Source organism: Crotalus tigris, unplaced genomic scaffold (assembly GCF_016545835.1).
Source record: "Crotalus tigris isolate CLP2741 ecotype Arizona unplaced genomic scaffold, ASM1654583v1 scf7180000017771.5222438, whole genome shotgun sequence".
Taxonomy (NCBI): domain Eukaryota; kingdom Metazoa; phylum Chordata; class Lepidosauria; order Squamata; family Viperidae; genus Crotalus; species Crotalus tigris.
Genome location: NW_024096622.1, coordinates 1,527,385 through 1,542,086, shown reverse-complemented (window position 1 = coordinate 1,542,086; position 14,702 = coordinate 1,527,385). Strand labels below are relative to the sequence as shown.

Here is a 14,702-nt window from a genome sequence, read left to right as displayed (position 1 = left end):
GAGTGAATATGAGAGCGGTTTCAAAGGTAAATCTGATTTTCTCTTATTTCATGTTTTTAAGATCTTGGCTAAACTACTCCGGTTAGATGAAAAAGAATTCACTCGGCTGCAGATGTTACTTGAGAGGTACAAACAGCAGAATACCCAGCCTTCAGTACATTTTGTGGAGGATGAAGATGGAATGCTGCCTGTGAAAACTTTCTTGGATTACTTGGATTATGAAAAAGATGCAATTAATGTGAAAAAACTAGATGACAAGGAATACGTGGCTTTAGGTAGGAGCTTGGATTATTAAGGAAACCTTGGCTAAGGAGCTTCTCCACTTGCGTAACAGATTTCTTTTTTTTTAATTTAGTTAGAAAGTTTTTCTGAAGGAGCCCCCTGAAAACATTAATATTAGGAAGTACTCTTTATGTTTTACAGAGCAGACTAAAGATTTGCTTCGATCTATGCAATGGAAATGACATTGGTTTAGTGCAATGGGAATGAGATTGTATACCAATAGTCCTCAATTTACAACCACAATTAGGACTGGAATTTCCATCATAAGTCATTGCAATCATAAGTCGAGCTGGACCCAAGTTTTCCGCCTCTTGTTAAGTGAATCATATTGTTGTTAAGTGACTCCAGCTTCCCCGATGTGTATTTTCTATTGCAAATCTGCCAAAAAAAAAAAAAAGGTTGCAAATTGCTATCACGCAACAACAGGATGCTGCAGCTGATCATAAATGCAAGCCAGTTGCCAAACACCCAAATTGAGATCATGCTATCATGGGGAGTAGTGCAGTAATCATAAGTGTGAATACAGATTGTAAATCACTTTTATCAAGACTGTCATAACTTTGAACCATTGTTAAATGAATGGCTATAAATTGAGGACTACCTGCAAACAGGAGGAGAATGCATAATATAAATAGCTCTCATTGATCTAACTTACTCTCATTATGAATAGGTCTCATCTCCACCTTCTGACAGATTGTTCTGTTTTTAATCAGAAAGAATGTAATGGGTGAAATGGGGTTGAATAAGTAAAAAAAATGTCTGATGTCTTCTGTGTGTATGTACAGGAGGGTTTTTTTTCTGGAAATGTTTACATGGAGAAAGTTCAATAGAAGAAATGTGTCAAACTCTGGTGTCTGCAGGATTTAGCCCCCAGATATTATTGGTGAGTGTTGCCTGTTTCATTCTTTATTGTGGTCATCAGGCCTATATTCTAATTGCTTATTGGTTTATGGCCAATATATGAGAAATAGATGAATAAGAATCAAAATTAGAGCATAAAGTGGGTGGGGAAGAGAATTAAAACATGGAAGAGGCAGGAGGGGGAGAGAACATTTATACAGTAGTGGCCAAAATTGTGGAAACCTTTTGGGAAAAGTATTTTTGAAGTTTGATGGCTAAGAACACCACTTTTTTTTGGAGTAGTACCATAAAATTATATATCAATGGAAAGATAATTTAATCAAGAATGTAATGCAACATAGTTTGTTCAATTATCTGTACTGTATTCTATGAAAAGTTATAGCCAAATAACCAGAAAAAGGAAGCACAACTTGCTTAGGTTGATATCAGGTAGCTTTCCTTCATCTGATTGTAGCCAATGAGCATGAGTGTTTAGAGAGCCAATCAGGTGTCATCTTGTTTTGGCAATGAGCCAATCAGATCACAGTAGGATTCAGTTATTGATGTCATGTATTGAAGCTGAGAGGAGAACATTTGTCAGTGTGTTATTGTGATTGCTATCAAGTTGGTTGGTTTTTTTTTTCTTTCATTCAGTGAGCTTGTAAAACGTAATAAAATTAAAGTAATGGTGCAAAGAGTTGACTGATTGGTTGCCCAGAAAGCGATGTAAAATACTATTATTAAGTGAATAAGGCTACAGTTATAAAGATATTAGAAGAAAAATTGGTGGAAACTTAACCAAAGGTGGCATTTCTACTGTACACTTTTCCCAAAAGGTTTCCACAATTTTGGCCACTGCTCTATATAGAAACAATTTGCCCATTTCCATTTCCATGTGTTTTAAAGAGTTTTGAATGTAATTGAATTAATAATTAGATTATTAATCTGCAACAAAAGACATAAGTAATAAAACTAATATTCTACATCTCTGTCATAAAAATGGGATACTTAACTTGTTACAGAGTCAGTTTTGGTCTAGTCCCACAGGGGTAGGCAACCTTGGCTGGCTCAGAAATTCTGGGAGTTGAAGTCCACGAGTCATAAAAGAGCCAAGGTTGCCTATCCCGGGCTAGTGCTTATGATTCCACACTAGAAACCAGGAGACAGTGTTCTAGCCCTGCCTTAGGCATGAAAGCTGGCTGGATTATTTTGGCCAATCAGTATCTCAGCTCAGGCCACTTTATGGGGTGGTTGTGTGGAAAAGAGGAGGAAGAAGGAATATTAGGTATGTTTGCCACCTTGAGTTATTTATAGAAATAATAAAGGGAGGGTTTAAAAAATGTAAAAAAATCTTACCAAGAAAAGTATAAGGATTTGTTCAAGCAATTAGCAGGAGTGAAGACTGACTTGGAGGCACATATTCTTTAATTTACCTCCATGAAATGCTGTACTGAAATTTATCTTTTAGTTTCCACATTTTTCTTTCCCTGTTAAAAGAGGTTTCTCATTTTCTACTTTATTCACGGGGAACTTAGATACATTTGTGATAATTGTTTTGATCTTAATTATTGTTGCAAGATTTAAGACTGCTTCACTTTATTTCTTGTTAAACATATTTTTCATTCTTCGTACTCTTTTCAATTATTCATGCTTTCTGATTTGAAGAAACCCCATACTAAGGAATTTCCTTATGGTATCTTTCTTTGGAATTTAACTGAGGCCTGGGAAACCAGTGAACCCTAGACCTTTGTGTGTGGGGGATTCTTTGACAAGATACATACAACACACAATTAGTTGCCATGTGAGAGGAATTAAAAGCAGTTTTGCTTAATCAGATTAAGCAAAATTGATCGAAAACATTAGAAATGACATTACAAAATTAAAATAATTCTTTGTGGAATGTAAATGTGAAAGTTAAGGGGACTGGGGTCCCAATTAAATCACAATTAAAATGAGAAAAAAATGATTGAACAAATACGCATGACTATCATTTGAAATACTGTATGCCTCAGAGGATAATATTAATGTAGAGGCCAGCAGATTATCATTGAAGTAACTTCTGTGTTGTTTAGAAGATTTTACTAAATTGATTGGAAAGGTGATCTCCTAAATCCATTCTCATTAAACCTCCTAAACTTCCTATCTCTTTTTTTAGTCTCTTCTGCTCAGTGTGTGGCTTTCCAAGGAAAAGACCATTCTTCAAAGAGCCCAGTCCGTTTGCTGCCTTCAAGCTGCGTTATCACTTCTGAGCAGGATGACAGGTGGGAGAAGTTCAGTGAATATGCTCAGTTTCTGAAAACAGGCTGTTGCCCGAGATTGAAAACAGAAATTATAGCCGTTAATAAAGACCTAACACTGCATGCAAATAATTAATTCCTATGATGTTATTGAGAAGATCTGAATGCCCACATACTGTTGACAGTTAAGAAAATTACTTTAATGGAGATATGCAAGATCTCTTACTATAGCAATGAAATACTTCTTAAGTCCACACAGATAGAAAATATGGAAGAGGTTCAGATAGCGACCTCCCTAATTCACAAGGTTATAAAAAGGGGGAAGAGGTATAGCATGATCGGACTTGTAAGATTCTGGTATTATAGCCACTCTCAATAAATGTAGTTTTAGCCTTCCTGTGTAGCTGAAATCAATCTTGCAAGCTTGATATGCGGTATCTCCTCTCCTCTCTTGTCACCCTTTCACTTTGTTAATAGATCCAGTAAATCTCCATCAAGGTCATCTTCCATACTCTCTGCAACATGTTCAGCTGACAGACTTTGCAAATACTCTCCAAATGTACAGATATCCTTGGCCAACCCTTTGTTTTTCATAGTTTCTCTTAGTCTCTCAGTAAACAAGTTTCCCTTTCTATAGTAAATGTATTTTTTAAATTGTTGTTGACATCCCATATGCATGTTTTTAATTCTGGTTGCTATAGAGGTTTCATGGGATTCTCAGTCCGTTTCTCCCTGGTGGCAGCAGATGAGAACAGCCTGTATTCAGTCTGAGAATAACGGCGCTGCTTTGGTATTTGCGCATGTTGGGCATTCAGTAACAGCGCAGATAAGTGATAGCGTTGCAGAAAAAAAGGTAGGTAACTTCAGATTCTGTCCTTGCCTACATAGCAAAAAATGGCTCTCCCCCCCAAAAAATAAACAATCAACTCTTAATACTTGCTGCTAAACATCCAATTATAAAGTATCTCGAAAAATGTACAAGTGAGGTCTCATTATTTATACAGGCAATACTGCATGCAAAGGAATTTCATATGCTACTTACCCATTATGAATACTATGAAATGGCTATACTAAATTCTATACAGCTACTTCCAGGCCTTTGCACTTGCTGTTCAAAGAGGCTAGGGGTTCTGCAATTCTCACACTAGCAGATGCCAACAAAATTTTGGCATCTCCTGGTTTGTTTTTAGAAGAAAATTTTAACTGGCTCAGTGCTGACATCTTTTATCTTGCCCTGATTCATTTGTTTACGTTTTTAAGTTACAATTGCTTTATAGTTTATTATTGTTAAAAAAGCACATTAAGCATCAGTATTGCTAGAAAAGTGTAATATAAACAAAATAAAAATGTTATTTCTTACAAAACAAAAATTGACTGTTTTTGAATTTGCTCATGCTGTGTCTTAGCCCTTCTGTGAACACAGATAATAATACACATATTTATATTATCATGACCTTTCTCCAAGGAGATGAAGGGATGTAGGTCTCCCCCTTTGCCCTTTATATTATTAGATTAAGCAGAGCAGCATTGCCTTCTTCTTTCTATCTTCAGTTTAAACTTCTGGCAATTTAATATGAAATGTGTAAACATCTTATTGTGTATTTATTGAAGGTGCATCTCTTGCTATTTTTCATCTCTAAGGGAACCTTCTTAAAAATAGCAAGTATGAATAGAATACATACAGCATGTGCTGAACATATGTCAGAAAGCTGTAATTTGTTTTCTTCTTCCATCTTTGAAATTTGTAAATCTGGACTTTCTGCGCACAATATGTAAAATGTCAGCTTGATAATATGAGAAGTTGACAAGCCAATTTTTTATTAGTTTCCCCAAATAACTGTAGGTGCTGATACAGAATCCTGGGAAGCCCTCTCTCTTGATATAGAATACTGGAAGCTTCTCCTGAAACAGCTAGAGGATTGCCTCATACTTCAGACACTTCTGAATAGTAAAGTGAGCAAGAAGACAAGCCCAGCTTCTTCTTTGCAGGCTGAGCCCCTCGGGAGACTTTCTGTAAAGAAGTTGCTTGAAGGAGGAAAAGGTGATTCCCCCCCCCCCAAAGGGTTGGGCTACAAAGGGGTGGCAGTTTTCATTAATTTCTTCTCCCGAGGTAGCTACTTGGGACTCAGCCCAAGAAAATCCCCAGAGTAATGTGTGAAATGGAATAGGAAATTGCAGAAAAGAGAGGGGACTGAGAAATACAGTCAGTGTATTTCCAGTGACATCCACTTGGGGATAGTTTCATGACATGAATAGTTTTGTTTGTGAACAATCGGAGCTGGATTCAACCATTTTATCCTTAATAAAGTCCAAATTCCATAATACATAGAATTAGAAATGGCTATGCACATAGAATAATAAACAGACAAACAAATAAATAGCCCACCTAATTGCCACATTGGTACATGAAGCTTGGTCTGTGTAGGATGACTCCTCTTCCCCACCCCGAGCTGTCCAGTTCATTCCAGTTTTACTTCTTCCATCATGAACTGGAATCTGGTATCGTTTTCGTATAAGAACTCCCAGGTTTGAAAGGTATAATCTTGATACAGGTTTATAGTCTTCTCAAAACCTGTAGGGCCAGCTAGTCTGAGAAGGGTCGGTTAGCATGAGAGGTAGAAAAGAAGCAGGGGAAGTTCAGAAGGCTACCAGCATTCCCTGACTATGCTGAACCCCCAGGCACTGTCCTTCAAACATATGCACAGAAAAGCAATCCACACTCCTAGAGGGACAAATATGGACAAGATGTTGATCAACTATTTAAAGAGTCCACATTAAAATATAGTATTTTAATGCAAGTCACTTATAAGTTAGGAAGTAGTACAGTCATAAGGCCTCTATATTTATAAACATTTTAGCTGTTCATAGATAAAAGGAAATCCCTAATGTAGTAGCCAATGGGAACTAAGCGCTCCATGAATGTGTCTAGTCTTGTCTGCCTATTTGTGCATTACTATATCCAATGGCAGCAAATTCCATAGTTTAAGGTTACAATAGAAAGAAATAACCATTGTTTTCTGGGTATTTGCAACTGATCCTAGACTGTTTCGATTTTTCTTTAGGAGGCATTGCTGACAGTGTAGCCAAATGGATTTTTAAGCAAGACCTCAGTTTGTCCTTACTCAGATTAGGTCGACAGAAAAATGAAGCAGAAAGCAAGGAGGAACCACAGCAGACTGACAGCAATTTTGTAGGTGGGGATGAAGAAGACCAGCCAAGCATAAAGTCCATATTAGGTAAAAAATGCCTTCAGGCATGCTCTTTATTTCTGTTTATTGCAGCAATGGAATGCAAAATAATATTCATCCTTCTTTGAAACTTGTTCCCAGAACTACTCCGTTTAGCATATGAACAGTTTCCTTGCAGCCTGGAGATGGATGTACTCCATGCACATTCCTGCTGGGAGTATGTTGTACAGTGGAACAAAGACCCAGAGGTAAAGGAAGCCTTTCATTTCCTTACTCCTTGTGCTTTTTATGATACACATGATCTTACCTGACATTTTCAGATAATAAAATAATTCATTACTTCTTATTCAGGCTCTGTAGGTAGAAAATAGGTAGGCTAAAAATTTGTTTTAAAAGTGCCAAAAGAGCCAATGCAGTTTTTTAGGCTGCATCAACAGAAGGATAGCATCAAGATCACAGGAAGTGATAGGACTGGTCTGCATGTACTAGTGAGGCCATACTTGGAATATTGCATCCAGTTCTTTTTGCCATGATACAAAAAAGATGTGAAGCACTAGCAAGAGTGCAGAGAAGAGCAGCAAATATAATAAAGGGTCTGAAGGCTAAGTCCTATGATGAATAGTTAAGGGAACTAGGTATATTTAGCCTAATGAAGAAAAAACTTACGAGGTGACATGATAGCCATCTTCCAATAGTGGAAGGACCATCATAAGGAAGAGAGGATTGATTTATTCTCCATAGCATCTGAGGGCAGGACAAGAAGCAGTGGGTGGAATCTTATCAGAGGGAGATTCAAACTGAAATTAAGGGAGAATTTTCTGTCAGTGCCTCCTGGAGTTATGGATGCTCCATTGCTAGAAGTTTTCAAGAAAAGATTGGACAACCATTTCTGTGGGATGGTATAAGGGCTCCTGCCTTGGGTAGGGATTGGACTAGAAGACCTCCAAGTTCCCATTCAGCCTTATGATTGTATAATAATTTTATTTTGGTATGTGGGTATCGTATCCTCTTTGTTTCACAGTGATAAGGCACATTTTGCACATTGATATTGCCATAATTTATTAGATGTGATATTATATAAATACCCTTCCCAAGTTAGCACTACTATATTGAGCTGTCACAGTTGTAAAGATTGAAACAAAGGACACTTTGTATTTATACAGAAACTATTTCAATGAAAGGTTATATGTCAACTATACAATTTGTACTTTATCATGTTACAACTTTGCTGTAATTTGCCAGGTATGATAATTAAAATAGATGTAGAAATATATCAAATAACCTTAAATAATATATCAGAATATTTAGAAATTATTTATAAGATATGTCGCATTATATGCTGCTTTATGGTTATTATAACTTTTCCTTCAAACTTTGAGAAGAGCGAATTCAGCTGCGGTTATTTCTGCCTGAATAACTTTTGAACAAAGCTGAAAAAAAATTACAGAACCTTAGGTTTTTTTATTTGTTTCTGTGAATAGATAGCATTTGTGTGTGTCATGGCCTACACCAGTGGTTCTCAACCTTTTTAATGCCGCGACCCCAAACCGGTCGTAAGTCGAGGACTACTCAACCGGTCGTAAGTCGAGGACTACTGAACTGGTGCAGCACCGTTTGCAGAATGGGACTTTTGGCGGGCTCAGCAGGGCAGAGACAGCCTGGACAATTCCTATTGGCTTTTGAAAGCCAATAGAAATAGACTCTATTCAAGAGAGTCTATTCTATTGGCTTTCAAAAGCCAATAGAATAAAAGGGAGTAGCACAGCTACGGAAAAGGGGGAAAAAATGGTGGACTGCGTTTGGCGACCTCCGTGAAATGGTCGTTTGACCCCAAATGGGGTCCCGACCCACAGGTTGAGAACCACTGGCCTACACTATCTGGTCATAAAGATTTGTATGCAGAAAATATTCTTATAACAAAATCTGAAATAAATTAAAATACTTAATAAGTAGTTGGGAAGATTATTGTTTATGTGCTTCATTGAATTGAGTAATATTGGTTTTTTCTGTTCTTCTAATCCAAGGAAGCATATTTCCTCATAAGATCCATAGAACATCTCAGATGCATTGATAATGCTCATATTCAACATGGTAAGAATAAAGAAAGTATTTTGGATGTGTCAATGTGAAGTAGAGAATTTGATTCAGAATTATCTATGTGTTGAGGGGTCCACAGCTGTCATTTTATCTGCAAATTAAAACAGCTTGGAAGTATTGAAGTATTCTCAAGTCAGTGTCAAAGCTGGACTTGGTTCACAATAAACATTGTAGGTCATGTTTGTCAGTGCCCCATTATATTAGTACTGCTTATTAATTTATAAATAATTTGTAGATCTCTAAAGGTAACACATTGCTACTTGCAAATACAGGAAATATGAGAAAAGCTGAACCTCTCACAAATCAAAATTCCTACACATTTAATGAAAGTATTGATACTCGGCTCCCTACCTCCCTCATGGATCTTTAACCATGATTTTCAGGTTATCGCTTAATGGCCATTTGCAGGTAGACCTCTGTGGTGAACTGATTCTGTGGAAGGACATACTCTTAACTGTACATCAGGTCCAGACACTTTAGATTTTTCAGTGTTCTTTAAAAGCACATATTTTTATGTTGGCTTTCATAAGCTGAAACTGTTAGTACGAGTCTTAATCAATTACTGTTACATTGTTAATGAAACTGCTTGGTATTTATATATAAGTAAACTGTATAAATATTTATTAGTAGTATTTTTTAAAATATGCTGTCTATGAGTTCACCTGGCAAAATCATTGATACTGCTTTCAGCCAGACCTAAATTTGTGTAACTATTTCAGGAATTGCTCTAATGATGTGGAACACATTCATAGTGAAAAGGCTTTCTGCTGCTACCTACTTAATGGACAAGGTACTTATTGCATTGTGTTACAAAAACAAGTTAAATAGAATATCTAATATCACTTTCATACTGGTACAAGGGCTGCCTTTCAGCAAATGAAACTTGGTTAGCTCTATGGGCTTAGACTTTTAGGTCACTAAATTCAAACCTTTCTTATGACTGAATCTAAGTTATACCATTCTGGTAGAAGCTATGAGGCTTCTACTTCTGCCTACTCAATGAAGAGGAGCTAATTACTTCTGAGGGCAATTTGGTTCCACTATTAAACACTGTTTACTGTTACTGAATTGTTTTTCTGATACTCAATTGACATCTGCCTTCTTTTAATTTAATTCCATTATCTCATAGTTGGCATTCTGGAAAAAAGAGCTTGACGTTCTTTGTGAATTGCATTCAGATACTTGAATATTATTACCATATGTGGGGTGCAAAACAACACAGAACGTACAAGGTGGTGTCTGACCAAAACATTAGAAAGTAGAACTATTGGTTCTTGTGAACTGAAAGCCATTAGGAAAAGTAATACATACTACAGAAGAGATGTGGGCATGCTTGCTATATCTGTCAACACTTACTTCAACAAGCTAAATCTTTTTCTGGATTCACATGATAGTCATGCAGTCCACCCTCAATTACAGACCTACTCCTGTCAGTAGGCAGTCAGCAGCTTTTAGGATCAGCAATTCAGGAGAATGCTTAAGGCTAGAAATAAGACTGTGAATTCTAGTCTGCCTTAGCCATGAAAGGCAACTAGGTCGCTGTGGGCCACTCATTCTCTCTCAGCCCATGGTATTTGGCTTGGTGACAAGCCAGTCAGTCAATTCCTTTTGCAACCAATGGATCAAAATTCAGTTGATCCCCCCCCCCCAAAAGTGGATCCTGCACTCGTGGGGGAATTCTACGAAGAAAAAAATAATCACTGAACACATTATCTCTTCAAACCGAGTTTCTCAGTGACTTTTAACATCTTGTCTCTTACTGCTGTTGAAGTTCATCAGTGAACTCTGTTTTTCCCCCATCACTTGATCACTAAGATTAGTCTAGCTAGATTGATTTACTAATTAGTTAATTAAAAGTTTGAAATAATTAGTTCTGAGGCAAAGCACTATGACTTAGCTACTAGTCATAATTTAAAAGATATGTTATTTCACACATACACATAAACGTATGGGAAGTGGGCAGGGGGAATAGGGCAGGAAACCAGTGCCTTTTCTCTTTTTATGAGGTTTTTTTTTTTAAATAAAAAATGTTATTTGTGGTGAAAAGAGGTGGCAACTTATCTATTTGTAGAGATGGAGTATATTAATGTATTGAGTCCTGCACTAAACACATTTCTGTCATAGGTTGGAAAAGCACCAAAGGACAGATTATGCAGACGGGCAAGTAATCCTTTTTCTTTATTTAAAATATGTATTATCCTAATACAAGATTGGATGACATCTGTGTTAACCAGAAATTGGGGATTTCTGCCAACTTAAGCTAAGGTCATAGTCTTGGCTTCCAGCTATTTAATCATTTTATTTGGCTCACCTTTCTCTGAGCCCAGCCCAAAAGGACACCTATTATTTTAGGTTTTTAATCTAAGATCATGTTTAAGATTATGACAACTTTCCATGAAGCAAACATGACTTCGAGCAGATTTGCACTGATCCATTCATTTTTTCTCCTCCGTCTTAACCATGTTTTTACAAGAATAAGGTAGTTCTGATATTTAGGTTTGAATGAGGAGCTTTCATTTGTTTCTCTAGAAAGTTAAAAACAAAAACTTTTTCACTAAATATTAAGATTGGAAGGAATCTTTGAAACCATCTAGCTCAATCAGCCGCCCATTTAAGAATTTATTACTACGTACAAACAAGTGCATTTGCTGGCCCAGTTATCTTGTATTTTTCTCAATCAGAAGATTTGGCTGAGTTTCTGACAAAGTAAGCTCCATATCCATTATCCACTTCTGTTGTATTAGAAATGATGCTGATGTCAGTTGCTCAGGTTTCTTTTAAAGTCCAACTGGAAGAACAAACTAGGAAAGGGCCTGAGCAACCCTGTGCTGAATTGGTTCGACATCTTTCTCCTAAAGAGACAACTATGATTGAAAGCCCACAAACTATATATTATATGCCTGTGTGTCTGCATCTTTTTAAATTTTTGAAAATTTAAAAAGGTGTGGAAACATTCAGATTAGGGCCTTTTCAGAGAACCCGTATTTTAATATGGATATTTTGCAACCCTTTAAAAATCCTTTTAGATAGGTATTTGCTGCCAGCTAATATACCTCCCCACCCCCATTTAAATCCTAAACAATTTTCATTATTCTCACATGGCCAGCCTTTATAAATACACGAGATTAATTTTTTAGTTATGATTTCATCTTGCCAATAACATATGCTACTGAAAATTTATTGGAGACAGATAAATGTACCTAGTAATTTTCAATTTATTTAAATATAAATTTGACTTAACTATTGATGTATCAAAGAACTTTATAAATTTAAAAAAAATATTTTATGCATTGAATACTGAGGCTTGCGTGACTCATTTTTTTTACTGTTGAAATATACGTCTTTTTGCATTCAATGTATAGTTGATTTCTGGGATTTGCTACAAATAGAGCCTCTTCCAGCTACAAATATTTTGAAACATATTCAAGAAAAGTTTTTTGTTTTTTGTTTACAAACAATTTCCTCTTTGTTCAAACAGGATGTAGGGATGAGTGACAACGCAGTGTCCTGTTTCCTTGGATCTTGCTCAGATCTTCTTCAGACTCTCATGGAGGTAACAGCTCCTTCCTCAACCTAAACTGCACATTATTTCTAATTCATCATCCCTCATCAGTCTGAACACTTTCAGAGTAATATCAATAGTTCTGTACATTTAAACCTATGTGAGGACTGTTGCCAAAGATTCCTATAAATCAGAAGATAGTAATAGAATGTAAATTTTTAGCCACATTCCACTTGAATAAATGTTTTCATTTTTAGTTGTGCAATTTTTCTGATTTTTCAAGTAAGATTTCTTGATGCTATTATTTCCACTGGTCCTACTGATAATTCTCCTTTTCCAACTCACCTCTGGGTTTCTTTGAACGTGATCAGTGTGTGACTATTGTTCAATTACTTTTAAAATAACAATGCTTTTCTCTTCTTACTTCATCAGGCTGATATATGCTGTGATGAAATGCTACTTCCTGTGCTGGACACAGAAGATGCCTGGGTGTCTGTTGAAGGGCTAAGCTCATTAGTGGAGTTAGCACTTGAACAGAAACACATCCATTATCCTCTAGTTGAGCACCAGTCTGTGCTCTGCATAGTCTTGTATGGAGCCATGAAGTTCTCCCTGAAGAACGTGAAGCCCCTCTCTCTCTTTGATAGCAAGGTATTTGGACATGACACTTTGTTGAAAGCTGCTGCCTCTGGAAGGAGGGATCCAAGTTAATTGAATGTACGATGTATCTCTAAGGCCAAAGTTTAAACTCATGCAGGACATTGAATGAGAAGCTGTGGTTGGAACAGAAAACTCTACAAGTTGCTGGAAGTTTTTTGGGCAGTTCTATTGAGTTAGATTTTGTGTTTCATCCACCTACATAGGAATCAAGGTTAATCCACTTTATAAATTCCAAGCAGAAATTAATGCTGAGTTGATCTTGGAAGCTGTCCATTTTCTCACAACTTTTGCATATTGTATACTTACATTAAGCAAGTGTAACTTTCTTATCTTGGTTCCAAAATCCCTCTGTCTTCTATTCTTGCAGGGTAAAAATGCTTTTTTCAAAGATTTGACTTCAATTCAATTGTTGCCTAGTGGAGAAGTGGATCCTACTCTGCTTAGTTTACGCCATCAAGTAAGTTATATCTGGTTAGGAGATGAACAAGCATATGTGTACTTTTTACAAATTGCTACTGATATGGAGGTTTTCTTTTCTTTGCAAGTTCTTAACCAAACTAGTCAGTGCATTGGCCCAGGCCCAAGCTCCATCTAAGACGACAGACAGACCGGAAGAAGAAGTTGCAGTGTTGCTGAAGGACAGGGATTGGCCTGCCTTGGCTTTGGATCTGGCACATCATCTTCAAATTGATGAGGATATAATCAGACGGCACTATGTGTGTGAGCTCTATAGTTATGGCCTGGATCATCTTGGAGAAGAGGTACACATAGTACAGCAGGCATGAATTTCTGCCTGTTGAGGGCAGCAGCAGACATAAGGTTGTACAGTTTTGTCTTGTTTATTGGTGAAACTCATGTACATTGCTCTCAAATCCTGGGTTGGTTTTTATTTCTGCAAATGCAAAGATGCATTTTGAATACCTTTGATTAAAAAAGCTTGCAGAATCATATCTTGAGAAAGGATAAACTGAGGCTGTTTCTGTGCACTTTAGCAGATTAAAAGTTTATTCTGCGTGATTATGGAGACAGTAGAAAACAACCATTACGATGTTAAAATACCGTGTCTTATTTCAGGGAGAGAACATTTCCCAAATTCACTGCCATGGTCGTCACCCCCATTCTTCCAAATTTAGATGAAATTCTGGTCAATCAGGATCCATCGCTCGAGTCTATACTACTGTTCATGTGTTTTTCCTCCAGTGCAGCATCTTTTATATGGGTGTGAGTTGGGGAGCAGGAGTAACTATAGTCTACACCCATTTACCTCTGAAGACTATATGGAACCTATACTACTAGAAACCTATTCAGTTGTGTGAAAAGCTGTACTACTATAGAGTACTATCCTAGAAAATGTCCAGGCAACATTTGTTGTTGTTAGTTGCAAAGTCGTGTCTGACCCATTGCAACCCCACCGACAATGTTCCTCCAGGTCTTCCTGTCCTCTACCATCTTCTGGAGTCCATTTAAGCTCATGCCTACAGCTTCAGTGACTCCATCCAGCCACCTCATTCTCTGTCGTCCCTTTCTTCTATTGCCCTCAATCTTTCCCAGCATTAGGTTCTTCTCCAGTGAGTCCTTCCTTCTCATTAGGTGGCCAAAGTATTTGAGTTTCAACTTCAGGATCTGGCCTTCTAAGGAGCAGTTGGGGTTGATCTCCTCTAGGACTGACCCGTTTGAGCGCCTTGCAGTCCAAGACTCGCAGGAGTCTTCTCTAGCACTATAGTTCAAAGGCCTTAATTCTTTGGCGTTCAGCCTTTCTTATGGTCCAACTTTCACAGACATACATTGCAACATTGTTAGGTATAATTCTGATTTTAACACCCATGATCCAGTGGGTTCTGGTGCAGGTAAGCAGCTAATAGGGGTGAGGAATTTCTCCTGTCACTAAAATAAACT

At 37.1% G+C, this 14,702-nt stretch overlaps 1 protein-coding gene across 2 annotated transcripts in view; it reads left to right on the top strand.

Moving 5' to 3' along the window:
* RAB3GAP2 (RAB3 GTPase activating non-catalytic protein subunit 2) overlaps positions 1–14,702 on the top strand; it is a 65,904-nt gene that overhangs the window by 48,102 nt on the left and 3,100 nt on the right. For both annotated transcript variants that reach the window (XM_039341621.1, XM_039341622.1), the window contains exons 20-33: positions 62–275; positions 1,068–1,165; positions 3,278–3,383; positions 4,061–4,212; positions 5,184–5,400; positions 6,422–6,595; positions 6,689–6,795; positions 8,572–8,638; positions 9,364–9,434; positions 10,769–10,804; positions 12,123–12,197; positions 12,579–12,797; positions 13,174–13,263; positions 13,352–13,567. In XM_039341621.1, coding sequence (XP_039197555.1) covers positions 62–275; positions 1,068–1,165; positions 3,278–3,383; positions 4,061–4,212; positions 5,184–5,400; positions 6,422–6,595; positions 6,689–6,795; positions 8,572–8,638; positions 9,364–9,434; positions 10,769–10,804; positions 12,123–12,197; positions 12,579–12,797; positions 13,174–13,263; positions 13,352–13,567 — 1,842 coding nt within the window. The remainder of the gene's footprint in view (positions 1–61; positions 276–1,067; positions 1,166–3,277; positions 3,384–4,060; positions 4,213–5,183; positions 5,401–6,421; positions 6,596–6,688; positions 6,796–8,571; positions 8,639–9,363; positions 9,435–10,768; positions 10,805–12,122; positions 12,198–12,578; positions 12,798–13,173; positions 13,264–13,351; positions 13,568–14,702) is intronic.